Source organism: Panthera uncia, chromosome D1 (assembly GCF_023721935.1).
Source record: "Panthera uncia isolate 11264 chromosome D1, Puncia_PCG_1.0, whole genome shotgun sequence".
NCBI lineage: Eukaryota > Metazoa > Chordata > Mammalia > Carnivora > Felidae > Panthera > Panthera uncia.
The window spans coordinates 16,650,854-16,667,918 of NC_064808.1; the positions used below are offsets into that span (position 1 = coordinate 16,650,854).

The 17,065-nt window shown below is 53.1% G+C and overlaps 1 protein-coding gene across 2 annotated transcripts in view; it reads right to left on the minus strand.

Annotated features, from left to right (window-relative positions):
* PRDM11 (PR/SET domain 11) overlaps positions 1–17,065 on the minus strand; it is a 47,508-nt gene that overhangs the window by 17,117 nt on the left and 13,326 nt on the right. The window contains exons 4-5 of one of the 2 annotated variants that reach the window (XM_049647732.1): positions 6,123–6,190; positions 1,806–2,227 (exon numbers count right to left, since the gene is read on the minus strand). In XM_049647732.1, the coding sequence (XP_049503689.1) occupies positions 1,806–2,227; positions 6,123–6,190 (490 nt within the window). The remainder of the gene's footprint in view (positions 1–1,805; positions 2,228–6,122; positions 6,191–17,065) is intronic. The other variant, XM_049647728.1, reaches the window with a different exon arrangement.

Sequence of the window (17,065 nt, forward strand, 5' to 3'; positions counted from 1 at the left end):
CCTCGTGCTGTAACAGCTGGTCGACCGGCCGGGAAAGGGGGGCCTGGCCAAGTCTACGGTGGAGGGGTCCCGGGCCCCCTGCCCAGCCCAGGTCACATTTGGTAACCTCATTACCTTCTTGGGGAGATGGAAGAGAGAGCAGGGCAGGATTTAGGGAACGGACGGCCCCGGCTGCCAGGCGCCCGTCTTTTTCTCCTAACTGGGTGGAATCACCCTGAAGCTTAGCAAAATGCCAATTCGTAGGGAGCTGGCAGACCTGGGCCCGAGTCCTGGTTCTGAATCTAGCTGGGGGGCCACCTCTGTTTCTGGAACTTATCTGCCTCGTCTACATAGCAAGGGAGTCAGAGTAGACGGCCTCCGTTCCTTTCCCAGTCCTGAAGAACGGACTCTGAGGGGCCACCTGTCAGGAGCCCCAGCCAAACAGGAAATTAGTGCGATCCCCATCCCAACAGCAGAGGGCCGTGGGAGGGAAGACGGGGTCCTTGTGAACCACCTTCCCCGGGCTGGCCAGCCGCTGGCTTGCAGTCCTCCTGCCCTGCTCCGTCTATCGTAGGCCAGACTCCCGTTGGGACCGTGGGCCGAAGGTGGGGGGATGTGTGGGGAGAAGGGGGTGCAGTCCCACCACAGAAGGGTCTCGACCGCTCCCCATTCAGGGGAATCCCAGATGGAACCACAGCCCCAACTACAGCCTGCTGGGCCAGGAGATTCCACAGTCAGGCCCCTGCATCCAAGTCCATCCTGGGTCACGGAAAGCAGAGGTGAATAAAGCAGAAGAGGGGTGGAGAAGGGCACGGGGGCGGTAAGGACAGGGAGGGAACCTGGTGAGATGGAGAGATCTGAGAGAGAGCCTTAGAGGGGGGAGAAAGAGGCAGAGGGCAGAGAGGAGTGGGCGCAGAAGCACAGAAAAGAACACAGAAATGAAGAGGTTAGGAAGAGAGAGAGCAGGAACTCATCTTCCCCCCCACCCCCTCCGTGGCCTGGGCCCTGAAGACTTGGCTGGCTTCCTCCCGCACCCCCTCCCCCACGCCTGCTACACTGGGCTTCCCTGGTTCCTCTCTGTCCTGGAACGTGCCAAGCGCCTTCCTGATGCAGGGGCCTCGTACATGCAGTTCTCAGCCTGGAGGCTCCCTGCTCCCCTCCCGGCGCCCCATGCCGAGGCCTGGTTAACTCTTACTCACCCTTCGCAAGTCAGTGCAACTGTCACTCCTGGGAGGCCCTCCCCGGCCCCCGAGGACAGCCAGCTCCCCGGCCCCCTTGCTCTCAGGCACGGCTGGTACATAACTGGCACGGCCAAATGCAACACTTGAATACAGGGCACCTTGTTCAAAACCCAGTGTGAATTTCAGGAGGCCAACAGCAGAGCACGAACCCCCCGCACGGTGCCCTTGCACGTGCAGGGCCCCAGGGACACTGCGCAGGTGGCCCGGGTCGTCAGCCCCGCTCTCAGGACTTCCGGCGTTCGCCCTTCATCCCTTCATTACAACTGTCCTTGTACAATGACTTAAAGCTTGTTTATTCCCACGAGTCTAGGGACAACCCCAGAGCGGGGCCCGTGTAGGATTTATATACAACGCTGTCTTCCCAGCTCCTAGCACAGCTCCTGGCACAGAGTTCAGGAAATATTCTAGAATGAATGAACGGAAAGGGGTGGAGAAGACAGAGCGGGGGAAGGAGGGAAGGGTGCATGGGGAGACTGGACGAGACGGAGAGGGACAGAGACAGGAGAAGGCCAGGGAAGGGGGGGACGGCAGGGGAGGAGGAGGCTGGGCAGCGGGAGCCCGGGGAGGGAGGCAGGTGGTACTCACAGCTGGTCGAGGGGCTGTCGGTGCCGTCCAGTTCCGCCCTGGGGAAGCTGTGCCCAGAACGGGCCGTGAGCAGCGCTGACTCGATGGCCCTCTCGTGGGCAGTGAGCACGACGGCGGGGGCCCGGCCCCCGGCCCCGGGGCCCGACAGAGACTGCTGCATGAAGGCCAGCTTGTCCTTGGTCCTCCGTTTCATGTCATCCCATCTGTGCTTAATGTCCTTGACGGAGCGGGGCACCTGGCTGACGGAGGTGATTTTCCGAGCTATGCCTTCCCAAATCTTGTCCCTGTCGGCATGGGACAGCCGCATGGTCTCCCTCCCAAAGAGAACCGCTTCGTGGTGGGTCACCTCCGTGACCAGAATGTCCAGCTCCTCCTTGGAGAACTTGGGCTTCCTCTTGCGCTCAGCCAGGGGCGCCACATTCCTTGGGTTGAATATCCCACAAAGCACAATTGGGTAAATGACCGTCAGCGCGGGCGGTCCTCCTCCTTCCTAATTGCCGGCCCCCAGCTGGGGAGCCAGGAGGCACCCGGGCACCCTGGCCTGCTCACCACCACCACACCCTCCTCCTAGCGAGAGGCCCCTTCCACTACTCCTCAGAGGGCAGGCGGGCAGCAGAGGTGCGGCGGAGTGGGTGGAAACGCGGCCCGCGCCGGACGGCCCGGTGTCGGGCCCTGCCGTGGCCCTGGGTGGCCCTGGCTGGCCCCGGCAGCCGGGGCGCTTGGCTCAGCCCCTCCCGGCCTCTCTCCCCAGCCGGGTCAGGAGGGACAACCACCCCACCTTCGGGGCTGTCACCAGAGAGGGGAAAGCAGAGTGACGAAGAGCGTTAAAGCCCCGAAGAGGGAGAAAGGTTCCTTACTGGGGTTCGGACCGGGCCACGGTCGCTACAGATGGCTCACAGGAAGACTACTGAAACAGGGGGTGTTTCAATCTCCTCGCCAGCGATGCCAGCGATTAGGGTGTGGTCACAGAAAGCGTTTTCTGCCCTGCGGCTCTCTTTGTCTCCTTCCCCGGCCTCCAAGTCCTCCCCAGGCCCCGTCCCCGCCTTCCGCCGGATGTGGGTGTAGGCTCCCCTCCAGCTGGGGTCAGCTCGTTTCAGGGTGAGCTGTGGTGACCTTTGGGCAGCTCGTGGGTAGGACGCGAGCGGTCCGTGAGCAGCCACCGGGAGACAAGTTCCCCTTTGATGGAGACTAGGAGTGACCTTGGCTTCCACGTGCACAGAGGAGCCAGGGGCTGCTTGAGCAAGAGCAACCCAAGAGAGGAACCCAACACATGGAGGGGAACCTGGAGCCCCGTTCACTCCTCCAGCTGCCCCCAAAACCACAGCAGGAGGCTAGGGGCACAGAGATCCCTCAGCCTTTACCTCTCCGCGTCACCTACCCAGAACGCCACAGCTCAGGCGAAAGGAAGGTCGGGGCTTTGTGTCCCGGCCAAGACAGGGACCGTGGTCCGCGCCTTGCACTCAGACAGACCTGGAACTAGGGGCTGAGCCTCTGGTGCCCACCCCCTTCCCCGTCTAGACAATGAGGCTCGTGATTCTAGCGCCACCTCCCAGGGCAGCCAGGAGGAAGTCATGGGGGTTTTTCAGTCTCACCACTATTGGCAGTTGGGGCTAGAAAATTCTTTGTGGGTGGGTGGGACGACATCCTGGGTAATTAGGATGTTTATCAGCCTCCCCGGCTTGATGTGACAACCGCCAAAGTGCCCCCAAGCAAAACAGCCCCCGGTTTCAGACCACCGATGACACGGATGTAGAGCACCTGGGGTAGGGAGGCCACCAAGTCAACCCTCATTACGTTGACGCCCGTTCCCTTCCCGGCCCACCACTCAAGTGTTTCGAAACACTAACCAACTCCATTCAATCATCCACGAGCCCCCAGGTTGTAACAGTACAAGTGAAGGCGTCTGCAAAGCGGAAGGAGCTATACAGAAGGAAGCTATACCCTAAGGGGGAAGGCACGTTCCCAGGATGAACCGGCTTTCCCCTCCAACCACCACCAGAGGGACATCTCCACGGCAACAAACCACGTACCCAACCTCAACCTACACCTTGAGTCTTAGATGAGATGGGCGGCGGGGGGGCACCACCTGTGGCTACCCTGGCACCATCTTGCATTGGAACAGGGCCGGCAGCTGGGACAGAATGGGAATCGGACAGACCCCAGGCCGGCAAGGGAGCAGTAGCTGAACCCACCCCACACGGAGTCCAGGAGGCCATGCTTTGGCTGGGCCCTGTGCGCGAGCAGAAAGAACACCGGCCCAGAAGTCCAGGGGCGGATTCAAGTCCTGGTTCTGCCAGCGTCCTCGTGATCTTGAGTAAGATCTCGCCCTGCCCCGGGCCTCAGTTTACCACTGTAGCATGAAGATCAGTACAGGGTAGCGGTTCTCCACCCTAGCGGCACATCAGAATCCCCATGGAGAGCTTTAAAAAAGACCGATAACTGTGGGCTCCTCCCCAGCCCAATTAAGTCAGAATCTCAGGGGCATCAGATGATCGCTCAGTTAGTTCAGATGGTGTCTTTCTTTGGGGCTTGTGGGAAAGCCTTGGCCCCAGGCTGAAAGATCAGAGATGGGGGTGGGGGGGGCGTGGAACAGAACCAGCTCGTCGGCAAAGCTTCTAGAGTCTCGAAAGCAGCGGTGCAGAAAGGCCTGACACTAGACTGCGCCCAGACACCCTCTCCTTTGCTTGTCTAGAGCCAGATGCAGCAATAGGGAATAGGAGCCCAGGCCAGGGGTCTGGTCCCCACTTCCGTGTCTCTGGTCACAGTGCCCTCAAGTGAAAACGTGGCCCCTTTGAAGGCCCATCTCCAAGGCCCCCTCCTCTTTGATCTGGGCCCTCGCACCATATTGTCTGTGCCTTCTTCATTCAACAACTTTATTAGGAAAAACCAATCTCCACGGTGGAAGGTGTGAGTCCTGGGAGGACTGGGAGGGCAAATCCATCGAGGGCGCCCAGTTACGGGGTCTGCTACGCAAGTGCCGAGCTGACCGGTGCCCAGTGGTCGGGGAGAAGGAGTTAGGAGGGTGTCCAGGGCCTTCTTGGAGCCACTTTCAGGGCAGTGGCTGACCCAATTACGTGAAAGGGGGCTGGAGGGAGGGAGCGTGCATCCCTATACTGTGACTCAGGGGTCACCTGTCCCCGGGGCACCTCTGCCTCTGCACCTGTTAAGTGGCAATGAGAACAGCTCCTCTGACAATAAGAGAATAAATCCTACTGTGCTCCGAAGAGGGTAAACCGCAGCCCCTCTCACCATCCTCCCTGCATCTGCCATCGATGGCTCCTGGGTGGGGAGCACAGGTGGGTGGGGCGGTAGGCTCCAGGCAAGGGGACAGCAGACCTCACCATAGACTCCCCATTGCAAACCACCTTCTCTCCCTGTTTGCTTCGAAGGTGTCAGAGTTTAAATATGGCAAACTCCCTCTCAGGAGGTCTCTGACTGCCCTTCCTCCAAACACAACCTCTCCTGCACCCCCCAGCCGCCACGGGTCACACAACTGCGCAAACGCCGACAGAGGCCCGATCCACGGTGTCCCCACGTGTGGCCATCCGAGACCTCCCTTCCCTCCCAACCCAGATCCTGGCACCATTCCTGGGCAAGGCACCAACACCAGTCTGACCCCTCACACGGCCCGCAGACCCCTCTGGGCCGGGCCCCGGCACACCGCACAGGCCAACGGCACGGAACCAAAAGGAGAGCCGTGAGCTGGGTCCTCGGTTCCACAGGCTCAGTGCAGCCACCCCTGGGTGACCCTGGGCCAGTCTCCTGCTTCTCTGGCCATTAAGGATCCTTCTGGCACAAACTTCTGTCCCCAACACCAGACCGCTGTAAAACCACTCTTGAAAGTACTCACGCCTGGGCAGCAAGGGCCATCCAAAACTGAGCTAGAGACTGTGCTGGGAGCCTCCTTTTCCACGGAGGCCATTTAAACAACTGCTGGCAGCTGTAGTGGGATGAGCCCTGCACCCCTACATCAGGAGTCTGCCCTCTGAGAGGGATCCTGGGTGGAGGGGGGCCCCTCCTTGGTGGGAATGCTGCCCGGAGCTGGGGGCCCTGGGTACTCCAGACACAGGGACAAATGTGAAGCCTCTAGGGGTCCTTATAACCCACCGGCCTCTTCCAGAGCCCCCTGATGGAAGGCTGGGGGAAGCAAGAGGGTCCCCCAGAACTAGACACATCCCAAACCCTGCAAACGGCAGTCCCAGGGCCTTCGGGGGCCTCCACCGCTGGGGACCGCAGAGGCCCAGCACACTCCTTTGGCTTCCTCTCCAAAGTTTGGGCAAGGCTCCCGGGAAATCAGCAGCAGAGAGCAGGACTCACCTCATCCAGTTGGCTTTAGTCTCGTCTGACCCATCTATGGACTTGTAGTGGTTATTCTTGTCCACAATCTGGAAGACAGAGAGAGAGTCTAGAAGGGGCCACCCTGCAGAGGCTCTCGTGTCTCTGGGCTCCTCCCCACGCCAGGGTCAGGGGCCTGGCCCGTCTGCTACCTCCCCTCCCCTCCTCTTGCCCTCCTGCTACAATGCCCCCACTCCTGTAGGATGAAACCCTAGGTAGGGCCAGGAATCCCATCTTCCTCTCCTGTGCTGATAACAGACCCAGCAACAGGGCCAATGAGCAGCATTTCCAGTAGCCACACACGGCCACCATGAAAGTTGCATCCAGCCCCCCTTCTCTCTTCTAGCTTCTGTGAGGCACAGAGGCCAGCACCGGATGACTGAGCACCTGTGATGTGAGAGGGCTCCTCCTCTGGCCAGCCTCTAAATCCTCAACAGCCTCAGGGTTGGGCCGGGCTCTTTTCTCCTGGAAAATGTCCTATTTCCTCATTACGTTTGAATCAGAGTTCAGCTGGGTATGGAATTCTAAGCAGGTTGTTTTATTTTCTTTCAGCACCTGGAAGATCGCCCAAAAGGCTGCCCCTAGGCTGTTCAGCAACGTATTGTTGTTCCCTTGTGGATAGGCCATCTCTGGTAAAATGTGAGACTTGCCCTTCACTTTTGATTTTCTGCAGTTTCCCTCTGTGGTTTTGAAGTGGAGATTTATTTTCCTAGAATTCTCATTACTTGAGGAGCTAATTCCTTGATGAAAACCTACTTCTTCAATTCTCGAAAATTTTGAAAAACTCTTACGTTCACGAAGACAGCTTCTGAGTCACTGTCTCCAGTTTCTTCGTGTAGGATTTCTAGGAAACATATTTAGGAGTATCGCTCATGTCTTTTAACTACCTTTCTCCGTTTTTCTCTCTCTCTCTTTTTGGCAGTGCTCTGGGACTATTCCTCAGAACTCTCTTCCAATTCACTAATTCTCTCTTTGACTGTGTCTAGTTGAGAATTTATCCACCTATTAAGCTTCTTCCTTTCTTTTTTTTGTCTTCCTTTCTAAATGAGAACTTTTAATGCAATGAGTATTTTTCATTCCCAGCATCTTCATAGCCACCTTTTGTTCATTCCACCTCTGTTTCATAATATCACATTCCTTTTCTCCTTTCCTAACAGTTTTATTGAAGTATAATTGACATATAATGTACCCATTTGATACATTTTGACAAATGTATACACCCACTGCCACAATCAAGAAAACAAACATATCCATCACCCCTAAGTGTCTCTGTGCTCCAGAACCTCCCCTCCTGCCCCCTTCCATACCTCCCATCCCCAGTCCACTGGCAATCAGCAAGCTCCTTCTTGTCGCTAAAAATTACTCTGTGTTCTCTAGGATTTTACACAAATGAAATCAAATAGAAGCCATGTCTAGCTTCTTTCGCTCAGCACAATTCTGAGATTTGTCCATATTGATGCGCGCATCCGAGTTCATGCCTTTGTACTGGTAAGTAGTATTTCATTGTTTGGATGTGCCACAATTTGCCTTTGTATCTACTTACTGATGGACATTTGGGTTGTGTCTAGTTTTCAGCTATTACAAATAAGTCTGCTATGGGAATCCAGTTACAAATCTCTCTGTAGACACGCACATTTCTTGTGGGCAAATACCTAGCAGTGGAATGGCTGGGTCACGTGGAAAGTATACGTTTAACTTTTAAGAAACTGCTGACCTGTTTTCCAAAGTGGCTGCAACATTTTATATTTCCATACACCAGCCTATGGACCCACCAGCTGGTCCAATGCTTGCCAATACCTGGCATGAACAGTCTTTTTTATTTCAGCCAGTCTAATAGGTATGAAGCAGTATCTCCTTGTGGTTTTAATTTTATTTCTCTGATGACTAATGAGGTTGAACATCTTTTGTGCACTTACTTGTCAGCTGCATATCTTCTCCGGTGAAGGGTCTATTTGAATCTTTGCCCATTTTTGAAATTGGTTGTTTTTTCCTTATTATTGAGTTTTGAGGGTTTTTTGAAAATACACTTTGGATCAAGTCCATCATCAGACATACGACCTACAAATGTTTTCTCCTAATCGAAGGCTTGTTTATTCATCCTCTTAATGATATCTTTCGAAGAGCAGAGGTTTGAAATTCAAACACACAAACAAAAATCCACTGTTTTGTTCTTTTTAGTGGGTGTTATCCTTCATTTCCTCAAGGATCCGAAGGCTGAGACTGCTCGTTATCCCTCATTATCTCTTGCCTCCTTCGTCCGCAGTAACAGAACCCCTGGATTCTAACTGGGCACTTGGCTACGTATAATGACAGAATACGTTTCTTGGCTTCTCCATTAATTAAGTTCTGGCCAATAGGATGTAGTTGGAAGTGTCATGTGTCAGCTTCTTGAAAACTTCTTCAAAGAACAGCTGATACGTGCCTTTCCACCATCCTACTGCCTGGAATGCAGACGTAATGGCTGGAGTTCTAGCTACCAACTCACCAGACTATGAGGATAATCCAAACACTGAGATAGTGATGAGCTGGGATCAAGCTTGGTTCCCTGGGGACTTACTGAGGCAGAGCCACCGCATCGGGCCTAAAATGTATTCAATGTATTCATAGTAGAAAAATGTAACTCCTATTTTGCTTGAGCTGCTGTTATTTTGAATCTCAGTTACTCAGAGTCAAGCCTATTCCTGATACAAATCCTAAATGGTTATTTTATTTTTTCTTTCTTTCTTTTTGAATCTTTTTTAATGTTTATTTATTTTTGAGAGATTGAGAGAGAGAGAGAGCGTGAGTGGGAGAGGGGCAGAGAGCGAGGGAGACACAGAATCTGACGCTGGATCCGGGCTCTGAGCTGTCAGTACAGAGCCCGATGTGGGGTTCAAACTCACGAACCGTGAGATCATGACCTGAGCTGAAGTTGGACGCTCCACCGACTGAGCCACCCAGGCGTCCCTGAATGGTTATTTTAAATTCATTTTCAGAATACTCCATAATTTTTATTTTAGTGTGAATTCATTTGTTATTCAGAGGCGGTCTTTTTAACATTGCTTCATTCGTTTTGGAGCTTTAGTCTTGGGGAGGGGTTCATCTTTTTTTTTGTTTTTCTTAGACTCTCATTGTAGCGTTTGGGGAAAAAAGGGTCGGGCTGGTCAAAGTGTGAATTCTCGGCGCATGTGACTAGAAGTCCCCCGGCCCCTTCCGCACACACCTTCACCTACACTCTCACTCTGGATACTCACATCTATCTCTAGACTCTCATTTGATCACTACACACAATTTTTATCTCAAGACCCAGGTGTGAATACCTGACTTCCCATGTGACTTCCCTTCCTTGGATGTCTCCTATCTCCTAGGCACCTCAAATTTACCTCCCCCAAGGTACCCTCCCCCCAGGCCCCACCCCCAAACCCGTTCCTCCCCTATTTTCCTCATCTACAGCAACTAAATCCTGGTTCACAAGCATAATTCGTTCCAGCAACATGCTCGTAAGCCAAAGCACTCGTACATCAAGGCGAATTTCAGGAACACCGGCTCAGTTGTGATCATGGGACGTTCCGTGTCACATAGGGCTCGTATCGCCAGACATCATCTGTTTATCAAGTTAAAACGAAATTAGGAACATTTGCCGATCTTGAGGAACACTCGGAGAACAAGTTACTTGCCATCCGAGGTTTTGCTGTGTTTGAAACCACCATCCACGCGGGTTTCAAAAAGAAAGCGATACCCACCCAAAAGCAGTGAATGGTACCCTGTATGGTGTGTGAATTAGACCTTGAAAAGGGTGTTTAAAAAAATAAAAAAAGGACAAAGAAAGTCACCTTTCACCTCTTGCTCTCTCAATGCCCCCCCATCCAGTCCCTCAGCAAATCCTGGCAGCAGATGTCAAGACCGCCCCTCCGACTCCATGGCGTCCCATGGCCGTGCTGGTGGGAGACATAAGCTCTCTTCCAGACAGCTCCAGGAGATCCTAACTAACCTCCCCGAAGCCGTCCTTGACTTGACTCGCCACCACTTCTCCTCAGAGCAGCCACTGCGATCCCTGTGGATGTAAATCCCATCACGTCACTCAGCGGGTATCACACGTTAACCCTTACGTTAAGATGTGCACTCGTGGCCACGGTCTTCGAGACCCGTATAACCTGGTCCCCGCCTACCTCCCCAGCACGGGCCTCCCTCTTCCCTTCACGAACAACGGCCACAGTGAGCCTTGACACTGGTAGGGTTCACCGCCTACTCTTAAAAAATTACTACCCATGAAATTGTTCAAGCATTCAGAAATTATAATGAGGAACGCAGCTGAAAACCGCGTGCCCGTCGGCTGGAGACAACATAAGTGACCCCCCAGCCACATCTGTCCCCACTTGGTTCACTTCAAGAAAACACCCGATGTAGCCGAAGACCGTCTCTGCCTCCAACTCACGCACCCTCCAAGGTTAACCGCCATCCCGAAGCGCGTAGGGAGCCTTGCCATTTTCGCTACACAAGGAGTTTTCTAGAAACAACGCACCGAGCCATTTTGCATGTTTGTGAAGTTTACAGATATGGCACCCAAGGAACATACTCTTTCGTACCTTTTTCCCACTGATTTTTGCACGACTGGCCCCTTCTTATCCTTTGGGTCTCAGTTTCTGTCACCTCCTCAGAAGAAGCTTTTCTTGACCTGAACCTAAAGTAGGTTCTCCCCTGCCACTTCCTGACCCTCCACAGGCCTGTCCCTCACAGCACTAATTCTATGACCTCACCTGTCACTTCCTTTTCAAGACCTGATTGCAGGGTGCGGTTTTGTTATCGACGGCGTTTATTTGTCAGCATGGCTATGAACTCTGTCCCTCGCTAGACCACAAGCTAATGAAGACAAAGCCCATGGCTATCTCGTTCCTAATGGTGGCCTGGCCCCAATGCTAACATAGCACATGGCACGTAGCAGAATATTTGTTGAATGAATGAATGATTGGATGAAGAGCCTTTTAAAAAAAAAAAAAATTATGTTTATTTATTTTTGAGAGAGAGAGAGATAGAGCACGAGCAGGGGTGGGGGCAGAGAGAGAGGGAGACACAGAATCCGAAGCAGGGTCCAGGCTCTGAGCTGTCAGCACAGAGTCCAGTGTGGGGTTCGAACCCACGAACTGTGAGATCATGACCTGGGCCGAAGTCAGACGCTTAACTGACTGAGCCACCCAGGTGCCCCTGGATGAAGGGCCTTTTAAGTAAAAAGTGAATTAAAGAAAAAAAAAGTATATAATGTCAGTATTTTAGTAAAAAGGAAATGAGTGCTGTGTCGGAACTGGCTTGTACCGACTGACGGGAGCTGACAGTTACTTTCCAGAATTTCATGAACCAGTCGTGAACCACAGCCATTATTAGAAATTAAGCGATAGAAATGTACGATTCAATAAATATTATTTTGAAGGTAATAAATATTCAAGGCTTACCACTTCCTAATCATTTTTTTTTTAATTTTTTTTTTTAACGTTTATTTATTTTTGAGACAGAGAGAGACAGAGCATGAACGGAGGAGGGTCAGAGAGAAAGAGGGAGACACAGAATCCGAAACGGGCTCCAGGCTCTGAGCTGTCAGCACAGAGCCCAACGTGGGGCTCGAACTCACGGACCGCGAGATCATGACCTGAGCCGAAGTCGGACGCTCAACCGACTGAGCCACCCAGGCACCCCACTTCCTAATCATTTTTATGTTTCACCATAACTTGGGTTCTTGAGGGAAATGGACATCTACTGCGTCTCTTTCCACCTCCTGGTTCAGCGACTTCATGTTGGTACCTCGAAAGCGGCCACGGTGGGAGCATTTGCACCATGGAGATCGGCACACGTCCCCCCTCCCCCCACCTTACCACAACTGCCCCCACGTTACCTAGCGCACACCACGCGCGTGTGTTTGTGTGTGCACGGAAAGTCTGGGAAATACATTTCAAGCTCTCAGCTCTGGTTACCTCTAGAGGAAGCGAAAGAGGAAAGCAGGACGAGGCTTTTGCTTTATTTCTCTATGAGACTGGACAGTCTTTGTGGTTTCAAATCCTCAGATAGACGAAAAGAGAAAAGGCGCAGATCAGGCTTCCCCCTCCCTGCCCCGCCCCCCAGAGTCTCCCCAGATGGTGCCCCGGTCCTCAGGGACCTCCCCCTGGAATTTCTTAGAACCCTGCCCATGATCATAGTACTCATCCCCCTACGTTATCATTTTCTGACTCTCCTCTCCTTCCTGGGGGAAAAAGAAAAGCATCTCAAGGCCCTTGCAGCCAGTAACGGGGGCACCAGTGGGCCGTGAGAGCCCTGGAGCCAGAGGGATCAGCTAGAATCTCAGCTTCATCATTTACAAGTGAGTGGTCTTGGGCAGGCAACTCTACGGGCTTTGCCTCAGTTTCCACATCTGTAAAATGGGGTACAACCCAACCCTGCAGCACTGCTGTAATGACTGATGTGGGAGGAACTCAGTAAAGGGTCGCTATTAGCATTTCGGTCGTGACTGTCATCACAGTCTCTGGTCTCCGAATGAAGAGCCCAACTGTTCAGTTACCCTTACTTCTCGGCCGGCAGAGGTCTCCGGGTTAACGTGGAGTTGTTGTGATCTGCCTTCAATTGGGCAGAGAGGCCCCCGGAGGGAGCTTTGAGGGATAAGGGGACTGCCGGAGGCCCCCTCAGGCTGGCTTCAGATCTGGAGGTTTGCTGAGGGATGTTTCTGGCATTCTCTCTGCCACCAGTCAGGGTTTTCTCCAACCGAGCATTCATTCATTCATTTAACAAATATCACTGAGAGAGTAGCTACTACAGTGTCAGGTTCTGGGGGATAAAATGGTGATCCCGGGAGACAATGTCTTTGCTCTCACAAAACTCACAGTCCAGGGAGATACAGAAAGGAGGCCACTGTGATGCCCGGTGGTTGGCACTGTGGCGGGGAAATCTGTGGAAAGAGAACTCAGAGCTGGAGTCGGGATCTGGGAGTCAGTTGAGGACCTTCTTGGGAAATGGCGAATCTTGGCTGAGGTCTCGGAGAAGAGGAAGGTGAGGGTGTCCTAGGCGGAAGGAGCAGGAGCGGGCAGGATCACACAGCATTTGTGGACCGTGTCACATGTCACTGAGCAGCCCAGGCCACCCTCAGCAGAGAGCAGGCCGACACTGAGATGGTCCAGGAATGGCCAGCCAGGGCCAGATGCTCAGGACCAACCCCCGAGGAGGCTGGTCCCCCCATGTCCTCCCTCGCCTTATCCCACAAGGTCAAATCCTTGGCCCTTCTGAACCCAGCACTTCCTGGAACCACCCGGGCTCTGAACACTGTGATATGAGAAGGACCTTGGTAGCCTAGACCTGACCAGAGAAGGGTGACCAGCATGGTGAGAGGGTTCCTTAGCCTGGAAAAGAAGAAGCCAGAGAAAGAGCGATCATCAAACGTGGGAAAGACCACCACTTGGAGGGAGCAGGGCCAGGACAACTTAGAGGGGCACAAGCCTGAACGGGGCACAAGGAATATGCAGGCAGGACAGTCGTGCAACAGAACGAGCGCCCTCGTGAGGTGGTGAACCTTGTTACCAGAAGTATTTAAGAAGATGGATGACCCACCACTAGGAAGACTAAAGAGAGGACTTTCCCCAGAGTGGAAGTCTGGCCTAAACGGCTTCTAAAATTCTGCCTAGGGGCGCCTTGGTTAAGCGTCCAACTTCAGCTCAGCTCAGGATCTCACGGACCGTGAGTTCGAGCCCCGCGTCGGGCTCTGTGCTGACAGCTCAGAGCCTGGAGCCTGCTTCGGATTCTGTGTCTCCCTCTCTCTCTGCCCCTACCCCGTTCATACTCTCTGTCTCTCTGTCTCTCTCTCTCAAAAATAAATAAAATAGATAGATAGATAGATAGATAGATAGATAAATAAAATTATGTCTAAAACTCAGCCTGTATGATTCTATGTGGACAGATCCTCAGAAAATAATACAAAACCAGAGTTTGGGCCCCCTGGGGCAAGCATGGTCTATTTGGATCAGAGTGCTATTTCTGACTATGGTAACGATTAACAAAGACATCAGCAACGCCACGCCAGGGGCTGTCATTCAGAAAGCAATTTCACTGTGCAAAGGACCCTTGCCCCACCTTTTCATGGGTTCTCACAACTCTGTGAAGTAGCGACTACGATCATCACCCCCATTTTGCAGACTGGGGAACCGAGGTTCCGTTTCACAGGCAATTTGCCTGTGGCCACAAAGGAAATGTGTGGGGAAGCCGGAGTTCGTTCAAACAAACAACAGCCCGCCTCTTACGCACCGAGATGGACCTCATGCCCTCTAATGACCTCATCAGAATCTGCCAGGAATGTCCTGGGGGCTCCCTCTGAATTTCCAGTGTTGCTGCTGGTTTGAGCAGATTTGCCCAGTGAAGATCTGCATTTTACTAGAGGGGAGCATTCTGCTTGGTGGCAGAAGGTCGGCAGCAGTCAAGGGTTCACTGCTGGGCTCCTCTGAGTGGTGCCATCACCGGCTGCTGCCCAGATTAGATTTTCAAAAACCTGATTTGCTTGCAACTTTCCAGGAACCCATGGAATCCATAAAACATTCTGATTTTCAGCCCCGCACCTCCTTAGAGCAAAGTGGTTACAAAAATGATTTATGAAGCGATTCGCAGTTGACAAGGCACTCTGCCCATCTCAGATGCTCCTCCCCGAACCCCAGGAGGCAGACAGCGTCGGCTCTCTTCTCCAGCTACTTCCCAGTCTAGCAAACTGAAATGGCAGAGTGAAAAAGAGGCCAGACTGAACCCGAACTTGACCTGAATACTTCGGCTGCAAGGAGGCCTCTGAGATTATTCAGGCCCCGGCTTCCAAACCTGGTGCCTACGGATGGACTTTGGCAAGGGGAAGGGGAGATTCCTTAAAATGTGCACAGCATTCCGTGAATGTTGGTATACATATGAGTACAACTCCCTAAGTCCGGCTGGTCAAGAACCAGGATCTAACCTGCCCCCATCCCCTTTTAACTGATAGAATTCGTGCTTCCTTTTCTTGTTCTAAAACTCTCTTTTATCAAATTTCAGAAAAGGCCCCCCGAGATGTGGTAAATGGGGCATGTTTACATACAATCTCGAATTCCACATCCAGGTTTTACATACTACCGTTCCACTCACCGCCCCCACGAACCCCGAGGCGCTACTGGAGATAATAAAGAGAGCTGTGAACGGCTCTTAGCCTGCTGTGCACCTGCAGGCAACAGGCATCAAGGCTCACAACTCATAAGGTCATGTTCCGACTGTGCATCCCCATTTTATGCACAAGAAAACCAGCGCTCGGAGGCAACGAGCCTCCAGCCCCAAGATGCACGACCCTCAAGGAAAAATGTCTGAGTCCGGAGCCCCCCTAACCAACCCAGAAAGCTCATCCCCACCCAAGTCCTTCTGCTCGGCCTGTAAAAGTCCCCCCTCCCCCCCCCCCCCCCCCCCCCGGCCCTGTTACCAGCCTCAGGACCAACTACCCCCTGAACACACTTGGCCTCACTCTTCTTGGTAATATACCTGGCTATGGGCAAAACCAGTGGGTTGAGCCCTCGGGCAAGGACTCACAGCCTCGGGAGGCTGGCCTGAATCCTGTTAGCTATGCCTTAACTTGAGGGGCTCTGGGGCAAGAGTGGGAGAGAGCCCCTCCCCCCCCCCCAATCTGCTCAACCTGGAGGCAGCAAAAATGCCCATTGGAATGGGTCTGCTCCGGAGAGATTCAATAGAAACAAACTTTAAATACGCTACAGATGTCAAGGATCTTCCAGGTGAAAGTGGCAGAGGGAAGCTGATGTGAAAAGCACCCACAGGGTCGTCCACAGCACAACCAGCACGGCCGTCATGGGCAGCTCGCCCCCCAATAACCAGAGACATGAACGAGAGGTAGGAAGAAAAAAAGCAGAGAACAAGCCAAAGCTCTGCCATGAGAGAGCACTTCACCCCCATGAGGATGGCTGGAGTCAAAAAGTCAGCTAACAGCAAGTGTGGGCAAGGATGTGGAGAAATCAGCCCTCGCACCCTGCCGGTGGGAATGTAAAATGGTCCCGCTGCTCTGGAAAGTGGTCCGGCAGATCCTCAAATGGTGAAACATAGGGTTACCGTGTGACCCAGCAGTCCCATTCCTACGTATTACCCAAGGGACATGAAAACGTAGGTCTACACAGAGACTTGTGCACACATGTTTAGGGTAGCATCATTCGTAATAGCCCAACGATGGAAACGACCCAACTGTCCATCGACAGGTGAGCGGATGAACAAAATGTGGCCTATCCGCGCAATGGGGGGAAAAAGGCCAGTGAAAGGAAGGATCATGCTACGCAGTGATAATCTGCCCCAACCCGGAGGCACCCTGAAAACATGACGCTATGTGCAAGAAGCCAGTCACAAAAGACCACGTTCATACGAAGGTCCACAATAGGGACATCTGTAGAGACAGAGGGACATCCGTAGAGACAGAGTAAACTAGTGAGGGCTGGAAGGGGTGGGGGGAGAGGAGGAGATGGGGTAACCATTAAAGATAGAGTTTCTTCTACGAGGCGATGAGAGTGTTGCACAACTGTTGGCGGTAGTGGAGGCAAACACTGGTTAATTACTAAAGACCATTAAATTACACACTTTGGGTGGGCGAGCTGCACGGTCTGTGCTGGTATCTCAATGATGCGGTTGTAAGAAGTCCGCCAAATGCTCACGGGCAGCCATCAGACAAGATAAAGAAAACCACCTTATACCATCTGCTTGAAAAGTACTCCCTGGGGGCGCCTGGGTGGCTCAGTGGGTTGAACGTCCTACTCTGGCTCAGATCATGATCTCGTGGTTTGTGGGTTCGAGCCCCGTGCCGGGCTCTGTGCCGACAGCTCGGAGCCTGGAGCCTGCTTCCGATCCTGTGTCTCCCTCTCTCTCTGCCCCTCCCCCACTAGTGCTCTGTCTCTCTCCGTCTCTCTCTCTCTCAAAAA